The sequence below is a fragment of the Triticum dicoccoides genome, chromosome 7A (genome assembly GCF_002162155.2).
Source record: "Triticum dicoccoides isolate Atlit2015 ecotype Zavitan chromosome 7A, WEW_v2.0, whole genome shotgun sequence".
NCBI classification, from domain to species: Eukaryota; Viridiplantae; Streptophyta; class Magnoliopsida; order Poales; family Poaceae; genus Triticum; species Triticum dicoccoides.
In genome coordinates, this window is record NC_041392.1 from 97,575,590 (window position 1) to 97,588,148 (window position 12,559).

The 12,559-nt window shown below is 50.1% G+C and overlaps 1 protein-coding gene across 1 annotated transcript; it reads right to left on the bottom strand.

Moving 5' to 3' along the window:
- Positions 1 to 8,408: 8,408 nt before the first annotated feature.
- Positions 8,409 to 11,726, bottom strand: LOC119330148. The gene is made up of 3 exons (XM_037603266.1): positions 11,191 to 11,726; positions 10,500 to 10,669; positions 8,409 to 9,217 (listed from the first exon to the last, which is right to left on the bottom strand). The coding sequence occupies exons 1-3, from the start codon at positions 11,633 to 11,635 to the stop codon at positions 8,693 to 8,695; spliced, it is 1,140 nt and encodes a 379-aa protein (XP_037459163.1). The 5' UTR covers positions 11,636 to 11,726; the 3' UTR covers positions 8,409 to 8,692.
- Positions 11,727 to 12,559: the final 833 nt, after the last annotated feature.

Below are 12,559 nucleotides of genomic sequence, written 5' to 3' on the forward strand. Positions count from 1 at the left end.
AGTGAGAGAACTTAGGCGAGTATTGGACTGCAGCTAAGCCCCCGAGTGGGAGGATTGCTCTCCGCTCGGTAGGATTTTTCAAACTTAGGCGAGTACCGGACTGCAGCTAAGCCTCCGAGTGAGAGAACTTAGGCGAGTATTGGACTGCAGCTAAGCCTTCGAGTGGGAGGATTGCTCTCCACTCGGTAGGATTTTTCAAACTTAGGCGAGTACCGTACTGCAGCTAAGTCTCCGAGTGAGAGAACTTAGGCGAGTATTGGACTGCAGCTAAGCCTCCGAGTGGGAGGATTGCTCACCACTCGGTCGGATTTTCTTTCGAACTTAGGCGAAACGGATTCGCGACTAAGCCCACCCACTGGGGGATTTCAGAAGTAAATAAGGACGACAACAATCGTACGAGAGGATCGTAAGCTCTTGTCTTTGCTAAACAAATTACAAAGGTGTTTCTTATTACATTTTATTCGAACGAGTGCTTAAGTATAAAAGGGGCGGAGCAGCTCCGCGTTCCAAGCCCGTGGATCGTCTTTCTGATGCTCAACACTGTAAAGATGGTATGCTCCGTTGTGGAGAACTTTGGTGATGATGAAGGGGCCTTCCCAAGCCGGGGCGAGCTTGTGTGGTTTCTGTTGATCCACTCGAAGAACTAGATCTCCCTCTTGAAAGGTTCGGCTCCTCACGCTCTTGGCATGGAAACGACGCAAGTCTTGCTGATAAATGGTCGACCGGATCAAGGCCATCTCTCTTTCCTCCTCTAAGAGATCGACTGAATCCTGTCGGGCCTGCTCTGCTTCTTCTTCGGAAAAGACCTCGACTCGGGGCGCATTGTGGAGCAGGTCACTCGGCAGAACAGCTTAAGCTCCATAGACCAAGAAGAAAGGAGTTCGTCCAGTCGACCGATTGGGAGTTGTCCTCAAACCCCACAAAACTGACGGAAGCTCATCGACCCACGCACCTGCTGCGTGTTTGAGGTCACGCATCAGTCGGGGTTTCAATCCTTTGAGAATCAGGCCATTAGCTCTTTCTGCTTGTCCATTTGACTGCGGGTGAGCGATGGAAGCGTAGTCGACTCACGTGCCTTGAGAAGCGCAGAAAGCTCTAAACTCGCCAGAATCAAAGTTCGACCCGTTGTCCGTAATGATGCTGTGTGGAACTCCATATCTAAATGTCAATTCTCTGATAAAACTGCCAGCAGTGCTGGCCTCGAGACTCTTGACAGGTTTAGCTTCGATCCATTTGGTAAACTTGTCGACTGCCACGAGCACATGAGTGAAGCCACTCTTACCAATTCTCAGTGGTCCAACCATATCCAAACCCCAAACAGCAAAGGGCCAAACGAGAGAAATGGTCTTCAGGGCTGACGCTGACTTGTGAGACATGTTCGAGTAAAACTGGCAGCCTTCACATCTGTCGACTATATCTTTCGTCATTTCATTTGCTCGCGGCCAATAGAACCCGGCTCGGTATGCTTTAGCCACGATGGTCCGAGAGGACGCATGGTGACCACAGGTCCCCGAGTGGATGTCATTGAGGATCATTCGACCTTCTTCTGGCGTTATGCATCTCTGACCGACTCTAGTCACGCTTTCCCTGAACAATTGTCCTCTTATCACAGTAAAGGCCTTGGATCGATGGACGATCTGCCAAGCCTCTTCTTCGTCTTCTGGGAGTTCTTTTCTGAGGATGTACGCAATGTACGGCACTGTCCAGTCGGGTGTGATGACCAGAATCTCCATGATTAGGTCGACCACTGCTGGGACCTCGACTTCAGTCGGATCTGTGACGCTCTTAGGCTGTGGGGGTTCTTTAGTAAAAGGATCTTCCTGAACTGTCGGCGTGTGAATATGTTCCAAACATACATTGCTGGCAATGGCTTCTCTCTTGGATCCTATCTTTGCCAAGTCATCGGCTGCTTGATTTTTCAGTCGGGGTATGTGGTGAAGCTCTAATCCTTCAAACTTCTTTTCCAACTTCCTCACCGCGTTGCAGTAACCGGTCATGGCTGGGCTTCTAACGTCCCACTCCTTCATCACTTGATTGACTACCAAATCTGAGTCGCCATAGACCATGAGGCGACGGACGCCGAGTGAGATGGCCATGCGCAACCCATACAGGAGTGCTTCATATTCTGCTTCATTGTTGGAGGAATCAAAGTGAATCTGGAGGACATATCTGAGCTTGTCTCCTCGGGGGGATACCAGTACTACCCCAGCACCAGAACTATTCAGCATTTTGGATTCATCAAAGAACATGGTCCAGTGCTCCGAGTGAACTTGAGTCGGCAGTTGTTGTTCGATCCACTCGGCGAGGAAATCTTCTATTGCTTGGGACTTGATAGCTTTCTTTGCCTCAAACTTGATATCCAAGGGAAGGAGTTCAATCGCCCATTTTGCCACTCGACCAGTTGCATCTCTGTTGTGCAGAATCTCTAACAATGGAGCGTCGCTGACGACTGTAACAGAGTGATCAGAGAAATAGTGTGGAACCTTCTTCGTGGTCATGTAAATCCCATAGACGAGCTTTTGATAGTGCGGATATCTCTACTTTGATGGAGTCAGGACTTCAGAAATATAATAAACTGGGCGCTGAACTTTATAAGCTTTTCCTTCTTCTTCACGCTCGACCGTAAGTACTATACTGACGACTTGTCCAGTGACTGCTATATAAAGCAGTAAAGGCTCTTTGCTGATTGGAGCAGCAAGCATCGGCTGGGTGGAAAGCAGGGCTTTTAGCTCTACAAATGCTGCATCAGCTTCTGGGGTCCACTCGAACTTATCTGATTTCTTCATCAGTCGGTAAAGAGGCAGCGCCTTTTCACCGAGGCGAGAAATGAATCGACTAAGGGCGGCCAAGCAACCAGTAAGCTTCTGGACATCATGCACACACACAGGGCGTTTCATTCGGAGTATAGCACCCACTTTCTCTGGGTTAGCATCGACCCCTCGTTCGGAAACGAGGAAACCGAGTAATTTTCCGCCCGGAACTCCAAACGTGCACTTTGATGGCTTATGCTTGATATTATACCTTTTGAGGCTGGCAAAGGTTTCAGCAAGGTCAGTCAGTAGGTCGGAACCTTTACGTGACTTGACCACAATGTCATCCATGTATGCTTCCACATTCCGACTGATCTGAGTGAGTGGGCACTTCTGAATCATCCGCATGAATGTGGCTCCAGCGTTCTTCAAACCGAATGGCATTATGACATAACAGAAGCACCCAAACAGGGTGATAAAAGCTGTCTTTATCTCATCGGGTCCGTACAGACGGATCTGGTGGTACCCGGAGTAGGCGTCCAAAAAGGACAAACGCTCGCACCCTGCAGTCGAGTCGACTATCTGGTCGATGCGAGGGAGAGGAAAGTGATCTTTCGGAGTACCCGATTGATATGCTTGAAATCAATGCACATGCAAAGTGAGTCATCCTTCTTTGGGACCATGACAACATTGGCTAACCACTCGGAGTGATAAATCTCTCGGATAAACTCAGCTGCCAAAAGCCGAGCCACCTCTTCACCGATTGCCTTTCTCTTCTGTACGGCGGACCGTCGAAGATGTTCTTTGACTGGTTTCACTTTTGGGTCGACTCGGAAACGATGCTAACCCAGTCCCCTGGGAACACCCGGCATATCAGAAGGCTTCCATGCAAAGATGTCCCATTTCTCACGGAGGAACTAGATGAGCGCTTCCTATTTGGAGTCGAGTGTGGTTGAAATGTGAGTCGGAGCAGCATTGGGGTCTGTCGGGGAATGTGAATCGACTTCGTTTCACCAGACGACTGGAATGCTGAATCTGTGGCTGGCTTCTTGGCTCGCAACAAATCACTCGAATCTGCATTTTTCTGGTATTCTTGCAATTCTACCATGGCCATCTGAGCATCGACGATCTTTGAGCCCTTCTGGAAGCACTCTTCTGCCTTCTTTCGATTACCAGAGATAGTGATCACCCCTTTGGGACCAGACATCTTCAATTTGAGGTACACGTAACATGGTCGAGCCATAAAACGTGCATAAGTTGGCCTGCCCAGAATGGTATGATAGGCACTCTGGAAATCCACAACTTTAAATGTCAACTTTTCTTTGCGGTAATTTTTGGAATCACCGAAAACCACGTCGAGAGCAATCTGACCGAGGGATGCAGCCTTCTTGCCTGGAATGACCCCATGGAAACTCATATTGCTTTCACTGAGTCTGGACATCAGAATGCCCATTCCCTTCAACGTCTCTACATACAGTATGTTCAGGCCACTGCCACCGTCCATCAGGACCTTTGTCAGTCGAGTGCCTTCGACCACCGGGTCGACCACCAGTGCTTGCCTCCCAGGGGTGGCTATGTGTGCTGGATGATCAGACTGGTCAAATGTAATGGCAGTTTGTGACCACTTCAAGTAACTGGGTGTCACCGGAGCGACCATGTTCACTTCTCTGTTGATTACTTCCAATCGACTTTTGCTCTCAACGTCAGCAAAAATCATCAGAGTGGAATTCACATGGGGATAACCATCATCGTCCCCTTCCTCATATCCAGCCTTGTCTGCTTCCTTCTCCTTTTCCTTGGGCTGTTTCTCTCGGAATTGCTGGATTAGGAGCCGACACTGCCGAGTGGTGTGCTTCAGGTAAATGAAATTACCCTCTTCATCTTTTTTGGTGTGGATGTGGCATGGCAGATCCAACACATCATTTCCATCTTGATCTTTTACTTTCTTGGGGTTCCACGGCCCTTTGGGCTTCCCCTTGAACTTTCCTTGAACCACAGCCAAGGCTTCACCAGGAGCAGCTGGCTCGGCCTTGCACTTCTATTTCCGACCGGAGTTTCCTCCTCCGGCTTCGTAGGCGACTGCTTTGTGCTTGCCACTCCGGAGTCGTTCTTCTTCTTCACCATTGGCATACTTGGTGGCAATCTCCATCATCCGAGTCAGAGTCATATTTCCTATCCGACCGAATTTCAGATTCAACTCCCAATACCTGACACCTTCCTTAAAGGCACAAATTGCCTGATGATCAGACACATCCTCTACTGTGTGGTGTAGGGTGATCCATCTCTGGATATAATCCCTCAAAGTTTCATTCGGTTTCTGAACACAACACTGTAATTCTGTCAAACCTGCTGGCCGTTTGCAAGTGCCCTCGAATGTTCTGACAAACACTCGGGCGAGATCTTCCCAAGTATAAATACTGCCAGGCGCCAACTGATTCAGCCATGCTCTAGCCGAGCCCTCCAACATTAGAGGAAGGTGTTTCATGGCCACTTCATCATTGCCGCCACCAATCTGGACGGCCACTCGGTAGTCTTCAAGCCAAGTGTCAGGCTTGGACTCACCAGTGAACTTACTAACTCCAGTCGTCAACCTGAAGTTGGGGGGAATCACCGCAGCTCTGATAGCTCTGCTGAAGCACTCTGGACCTGAGACATGCACCATGTTGCTGGTTTGTAGATCCCTGTCATGGTCCTCTCAGTGAGCTCTGTTTCTGTCGACCAAGCCCCGAACAAGAATAGATCTCGCATCAAAGCCTGGCTCCCTGGGGTCGACTGGAATACCTCGCCCAACACTGTGAGGGCGTCTGTCTTCATGTTGCCGAGGCACGTACGACCCACTCCTTGGGGGAGGCGTGGGCACTCGACGACGATCATCGCGATCGACTCGGTGATCATACTGCTCACGGTTTCTGTACTGTTCTCGTTGATCCCCACGTCCCTCACGCCTCGGGGGCGATCTTGGGCTATGGGCCGACTGAACTGTGTCTGCAACCACGGATCTGCTATGGATCCTATTCCGCGACTGAGATACGACCGTATTTTGTTCCCCCGCCGCCCGGAGCAAGGCTCGAATCTGCACCAGACCTCGGCCAACTTCTGACTGGGAAGGTTGGATCGACTCTGCTATCTAGGCAGCCGCTGCTAAATTCTGGATCGGGGTTCGGTATACTTGAGTCGGAGGTGGAAAAAGTTGGCGTTGACTGGATTCAGGAGCACGCTGCCGAGCGCGATTGTCGAGTGCGCGCTGGAGGTTCTCCAGTCCAGTGCGCTCAACCAAGTTGGCCAAGCACGCCTGCTCCAAGGCCTGGGCCTCAAGGGTTTCTCCAACTATAGGAGTATGTAGTGCATCCATGTTCCGGCGGCGAAGTTCCTCCCTCTGCTGCGAAGAGAGGGGTTCGGGGCGGTATTCTTCATGAACACGCGACGGATCGCCATTCCCGTCGCCTCTGTCTTCACGGGTGAAGCCAGGAGGACTGCGTGGTCCATTGACCATCAAAACTTCAGCCGCTGGGTCGCTGCTGTCGCACTCGGATACGGTCTCTACGGAGCCAGTCGACAGATCGAACATGCCGTAGAGAGTTTCGTCGGGCTCGATCGCCGCGACTTGAGGGGTGGCCGACTGGCGGGCCACCGCATGCCTCACCCACCGCTGAAGTCTCGACCGACCGGAGCGTTTGCTCCGGCGGGCCGCAGGGAGGGGGGAAGCCGCTGGAGCCGACCGATACTGGGTCGACGGCTGCCGCAGGAGAACGCCGCGGACGCACGTGCGAAAGTGTGTCGCCCGGCGGGCGGGGAGCGCGTCGACGTCGAGTGGAGCCTCCTGAAGCCAAGCGGAGTCGTCGACGACAAACACGAGCGCGCCGAGACGGATCTCGTGGCCCTCAGCCAAACCTCCGCCTGAAACCATGATGAAGGGGATTGGAAAAATTGCAACTTCTCCAACAAGTCGCTAAGACACCTGCCCCACGGTGGGCGCCAACTGTCGTGGTTCTAAGCCTGCCAGTAGAATAGGGGGGTAGGAATGTAGAGGCAAGATCCTAGCTATGGAGGAGTTGTACACGCGAGTTTTACGAGTTCAGGCCCTTCTCGGAGGAAGTAACAGCCCTACGTCTCGGAGCCCGGAGGCGGTCGACTGGATATATGCGTGTGAATTACAGAAAGTGCGAACCCTTGTCCCAGAGGAGGGGGTGGCTTATATAGAGTGCGCTAGGACCCCAGCTCCCCTCTGTTACACAGGGTTCAATGTTCATAAAGGAGGAGCGTTACTGGTAACGTCCGAAGTAAAGTGCTATAAATGTCCATAAAGCTGTGACTTAAACCCCGACCGTTGCGGAGTGAAGGGCTTCTCGTCTTCTGGTGGTCGAGTGTCTTCAAGGTGGTCGAGTGAACACATCTTTATGGTCGAGTGAATGATGGTTTCTCTTTGACCGCTTCTAATTCTTTGTAGAGATATCCTTGGGGAGGGTATGTTGGATAGATCCATGACCCTACCCCAGATACATAGCTTCATCAGTTGCCGCCACCACCACTTGCGCTAGGCGTGGAGGCCTACAAGCCACCACCACCCGCGCCAGGCATGGAGGCCTACAAGCCACCACCACCACCACCATCCGCGGCCGACGAACTGGCCTAGGTACCGACGTACCGGTGGATGACCAATCTGTCGATCTACGTGTAGTGATTGCCTGTTTTTCTGGGCGTGACGAAGGAGGAGTGCCAACACCTCCTAGGGTGGGAGGCACAGGCGCGGGTGCTGGCGATAGAGCAGGCGCATGGGGAGCGGCTGATGCGGGTGAAGCGCAACGAGGAGGCAAAGAGCCGCAAGCTCGAGGAGGAGGCGGCCCAGCTTGCGACAGTCCTACCACAGTAGCAGGCACCTGACGCGGCCCACCAGACAGCGGCGCTTGCTGCCTTTCAGCAAGCATTCCCGTGGGCACGAGCGTGAGAATACGTCAACCTTATGAACGAGGACAAGGACGATGAAGCCTAGATGCGCTGCCCTAGATCCGTCCGCGCCTGTAGCGGCCCTTTTTTTTAATGTTTTATATGTTTTTAGTTTAAGTTATTATTAATGTAAGTGGACTTTGGCCAACATTTTAAGTAGTAAGTTCATATTTTTTTCTATTTTTAATCTGACAGTTTTTCTTTCATCCACAAATTTGGGATGTGTCGGCCACGTTGGGGAGACACACACTAAAAGAACAGACACACTTGTCTTGGCCGACTTAAACGAACAAAAAGAACAAAAAGCCAGCGCGTTGGAGTTGACTCAGTTTCGCAGTTTTTTTCACATAGTTTGTCTAGATGCTGTCTTTCAGGCTCAGATTTTCTACCCGATTTCCTTATATTTTTTTCAAGGAAATACTCTCTCCGAATATTTGTCTTTCTAGAGATTTTGACAAGTGATTACATACGGAGCAAAATGAGTGAATCTACACTCTAAAATATGTCTATATATATTCGTATGTTATAGTCCATTTGAATCGGAGTATATAGGAAGGGTCTCTTGGGTTGGCTCTCTTTTGTTATGAAAACACCCTGCCCTCTTTTACACGTCGTAAAGAAAAATCTCGACTGCAAACCAACTACATGAGCAACTCTCCCCAGTTTCCCTATTTCCGAACTTAAGAATTCTCACAAGCCCAACAGAAAAGCCGAGACATAAAAAACAGTATGCAACATAAATTTTCTGCAGCAGGGAGGCCAATATCCAGGCCTCACACTTGCCAGATCCATCACAAATTCCTTATGTTACAGCAAGTGGGATGAGAGGACATATATATGCACACGATATTATTACTGACTGACTGACTGACAAGATCTTTTCCAACCATCACTGGCACCACCTGTAAGGCCGCCATTTACAAACCAGGTGAAGGGTAGTAGGGCAATGAAGAAAATTAACGAAGCCATGGAGATCAATCAAAGACCTCTTATTATTGCTAGCTGTCCAGTATCTCAAACTCCGAATCCTGAATGAGATCCCATGATTCCTTCTTCGACAGCGATGCGGGCGGGGTGGGCTGCGGAGGCCGGCGGCTGTAGTCGGGGGAGGAGGCGGCGGGCTTCCTTCTTACCGAGTCGCTTCTCACGGAGGAGCTGGCGTACGGGAGGCTTCTCCGGTCCGGCAGGAGCGAGTCCATGTATTTGTCCATGACGAGCACATTGGAGTTGTCGACGTCGCTCATCTCCTCAGCTTCGCTGCTGAAGTACCTTTTATGACCTTCTCTAAAGGATTCTACGTCTGAAGGTATTTCGGACCACTGATCCATGCTCTGCTCCGACTTTGACTTCGCAAACACCCACTGGTCCATGCTTTGCTCGGATCGTGTTTTGGTTAAAGCATGGCTCCCTGAAGATTGGTAGCCCTCTTGAGTGCCTTTCTCGCTTTCTATCTCACAGACATGAGGTGGAGACTCTATCTCATTTACACGATGCACAGAAACTTGCACACTCTGGGTATCTTCCTGAAAATATAATTTGATAAGACTGGTAAGTAATGCAATTAGCATATATCCAAAAACACAGCTCAGCGCATTATTATTGTTTCTTTATCTTCACGACTTCAGTCTAATACTAAGGTAACAAAGAGAAGAATGACACGAGAGGATAAAAACATGGCATAAAACCACCAATCATTCAAGAGAACCTCTAATACTAATGCAGATTACACTGGCATACTGCTACTAAAGAGATAACAGTACGTGCTGGCTAATAAGACATCATTTAAGTGAGCTCTCTGAGACCTACCAACAGCCAAAATACAAGTTCTAGTTAATTTATTGGTACTCCCTCTGTTTCTTTTTACTCCGCGTATTAGATTTTTCAAAAGTCAAACTCTTCAAAGTTGACCAAACTTATATTAAAAAATATAAACATCTACAATCACAAATAAATATAATATGAAAATATATTTCATGACGGATCTATTGATATTGAATTTGTATTGTGAATGTCAATAATACTTCAAACATAACTAATATGCGGAGTAAAAAGAAACGGAGGGAGTACCAATTATTACAGCAATAGTTCAGGTAAAATGTTGGTATAGTTCACCTATATATGGAAAATAAACTAATACCGAGTCCTAAAACTATTGCATTCAAATTAAAAAGTATTGAATACACATGCATTGATTATGGATTAGTGAGCGTCACTGTCTCATTAATGAAGGGGATTCCAAATTGCCAACCTCAGTACACATTACCCATCCTGCTAGCAACTAAACTATATCCTATATATGTGGTTCATGGAGTACCTCGCATTGTCACTATTCAGTAACCACTTTTTATTTGATTCCCAGGATAAATTCTACTCCCTCCGTCCCATAATGTAAGACAGTTTTTAACACTACACTAATGTTAAAAAACGTCTTATATTATGGGACGGAGGGAGTAGTATTTATTTGTTGAATGAGGTGGAGATTTTTCTTCTTCTCAAAATATGATGCAATGATGCATTCACTGTCATCAATACATACCCAATCTTGTTTATGTCAGCTTAAAAATGCATAGAAATATGTTCATCTACTGCCAACAATAGCAACAACAATAAAGTTAACTAAAAAGGAAAAGTGGTTGAACATTCTTCCAGCTCTATTTGACTGCAGACCATGCAGTAATAACATGTTCTTAGTTCAAAACTAGAAACAATTCAAACTGAAACTAGCATAAAAATTAGTTCTACAACAGATATTAGATTAGCAGGGAACAATGCATAAGAATCATAATATCATATGTCCTAACACACCTCTGAAGTATGTTCACTCAGGCTTGACTCAAGTAATTTGAAGTATATCTTCCAGAATGCATCTTCATCCATGTAAGAAGGGCAGAGCGTAGCCCGCAGAGATGCTAAATCAGGGACAAGCTTTTCAATGACTTCCATATGATCTCTCTCTACATCAGAGATTGTAGCATCTGCAAAGTAGTAGAAACCACAACATCATGCATCTAAATGCGAAGAATAGTTTCACACCGCAGCAAAGCAACATCTGTAAAAGATTCTACCAACGAGGAGCTATGCGAAACAACTCAAGGCGGTACTACTAACCGACATACTCAATGTTTCAAGAGTTACGGTATGGGCATCATGTCAATCTTAAGCTATTCAGATCATAGGAGCAATAGCTTAGCAGCAAGAGCATGAAAACAAGATAGGGTAACTCTACATCGACTACACTGAGAAGACCAGAACTATGCAGCAGTACTAAACTCTGATCTTCCTGATTGGAGTTCGCCCCCATCCCTTCCGATTTCAGGAGTGCAATCGCAGTGCTAAATCCGACGGCTCTCAAACCAACAAACATTAAATCTATCTCCCCTTAACTGACTTCCATATATAGCACAGAACCGCCCCATCAGTGGTGAGCCGGCGAAATTGGCGGCAACAAATACAATCAGCAACGAATCGCACGAGAGTCGAGGGGGGAGGGCCTTACTCTCGTCTATCGCGAGCATGGGGAAGTCAATCCAGGCCTCGGGCCTGGCGGCGAGGGCGCGGGCCGCCCCGAGGATGCCATCGGCGACGCCTGCAGCGGAGGCGGCGTGGGGCGGGGAGTCGACCGGGCTGGGGAGCGTGGCCCGGGCCGGCGGCGGCTGGCGGTCGGGGGCGGCCCGGCCGGAGAAGCCGACGCGGAAGGAGCCGCCGATCTCGGCGAGGTCGGCGAGGATGCCGGCGAGGATGGAGGCGGGCGGGGAGGGCGGCGTCGCGGGGCGCGGGGACGGGGAGCGGCGGCGGTGCGCGTGGGTATGGGTCGGGGTGGAGGGCGGCGAGTCGGTGTGCGCCGGGTTGAGCAGCGGGTGGAGGAAGCAGGCGATGTCGAGCAGGTGGCGGCCCAGCTCCGACAGGTCGTCGCGGACGCCCCGCAGCCCGCGCGCCGCCATCACGGCGATCGGTCGTCGGCGGGGTGGGGTCGTCGCTGCTCCGTCCGGCCCGGGGCGACCGCGGCGGGCGGCGGCGGCGGGCGAGGGATATCGTTGCTTTCTGGTTGCGGGGTTGCTTTGCTTCCGCTCGGGCGGGGGTGGGGTGGGGTGTGGGGAAGGGCAATGATTGGGACTTGGGAGAGAGAGAGAGGAGAGGGATGGGGTAGGCCCCGGCCGGCTGCGTATCTGCTCGGGTTTCCGCCCGGTTCCCGTGCGCGTGCGCGTGCGCGTCTGGGCCTGGGCCTGGGCCGAGCGCGCGTGCCAGCCGGGGCGAGGCCGGCGGGGTTCGGGCGGATGCGTGCGGGCGGTGGGCTCGCGGCGCGTTGTGTCGCGCCGTGCACGGGCGCGGTGGCTTGGCGAGCGGGGACACGCGACGCCGTGGCAGTCCCTATCTCTATCTGAGGGGTAAACGGGTCCAGGATGGACTCAACATGGTTTGACTATCTGGTGGTGTGGGGTGGGGTGGAGTGGGTGTAGCGCGGTGCGGTCCGGGAGTCCGGTCAGGGATTCACCATATGTCTTATGATTTTTGTAACTTCCTTCATGTTTCTGAAACATGGGGAATGTTGCAGTGGCAACACTGCCTTGAGAGCCAACCACATGTGGATTAGTCTCATGTATGTTTTATGATTTTTGCAACTTCACCCATGTTTCTGAAACATGGGGAATGTTGTAGTGCAACACGCCGATGCGACGATGCGGACAAAAAAAATTCTGCAACATAATCTATCGGACAAAAAAAATTCTGCAACATAATCTATGTTGCGAAAAAAGTCTACAATATTATCTTTGTTGCAAAAAAAAATTGTAACACAACCTTTGTTACAAATGTTTTCTGCAACATGCCATCTGTTGCAAAAACTTCCGCAACAGAATCTATGTTGC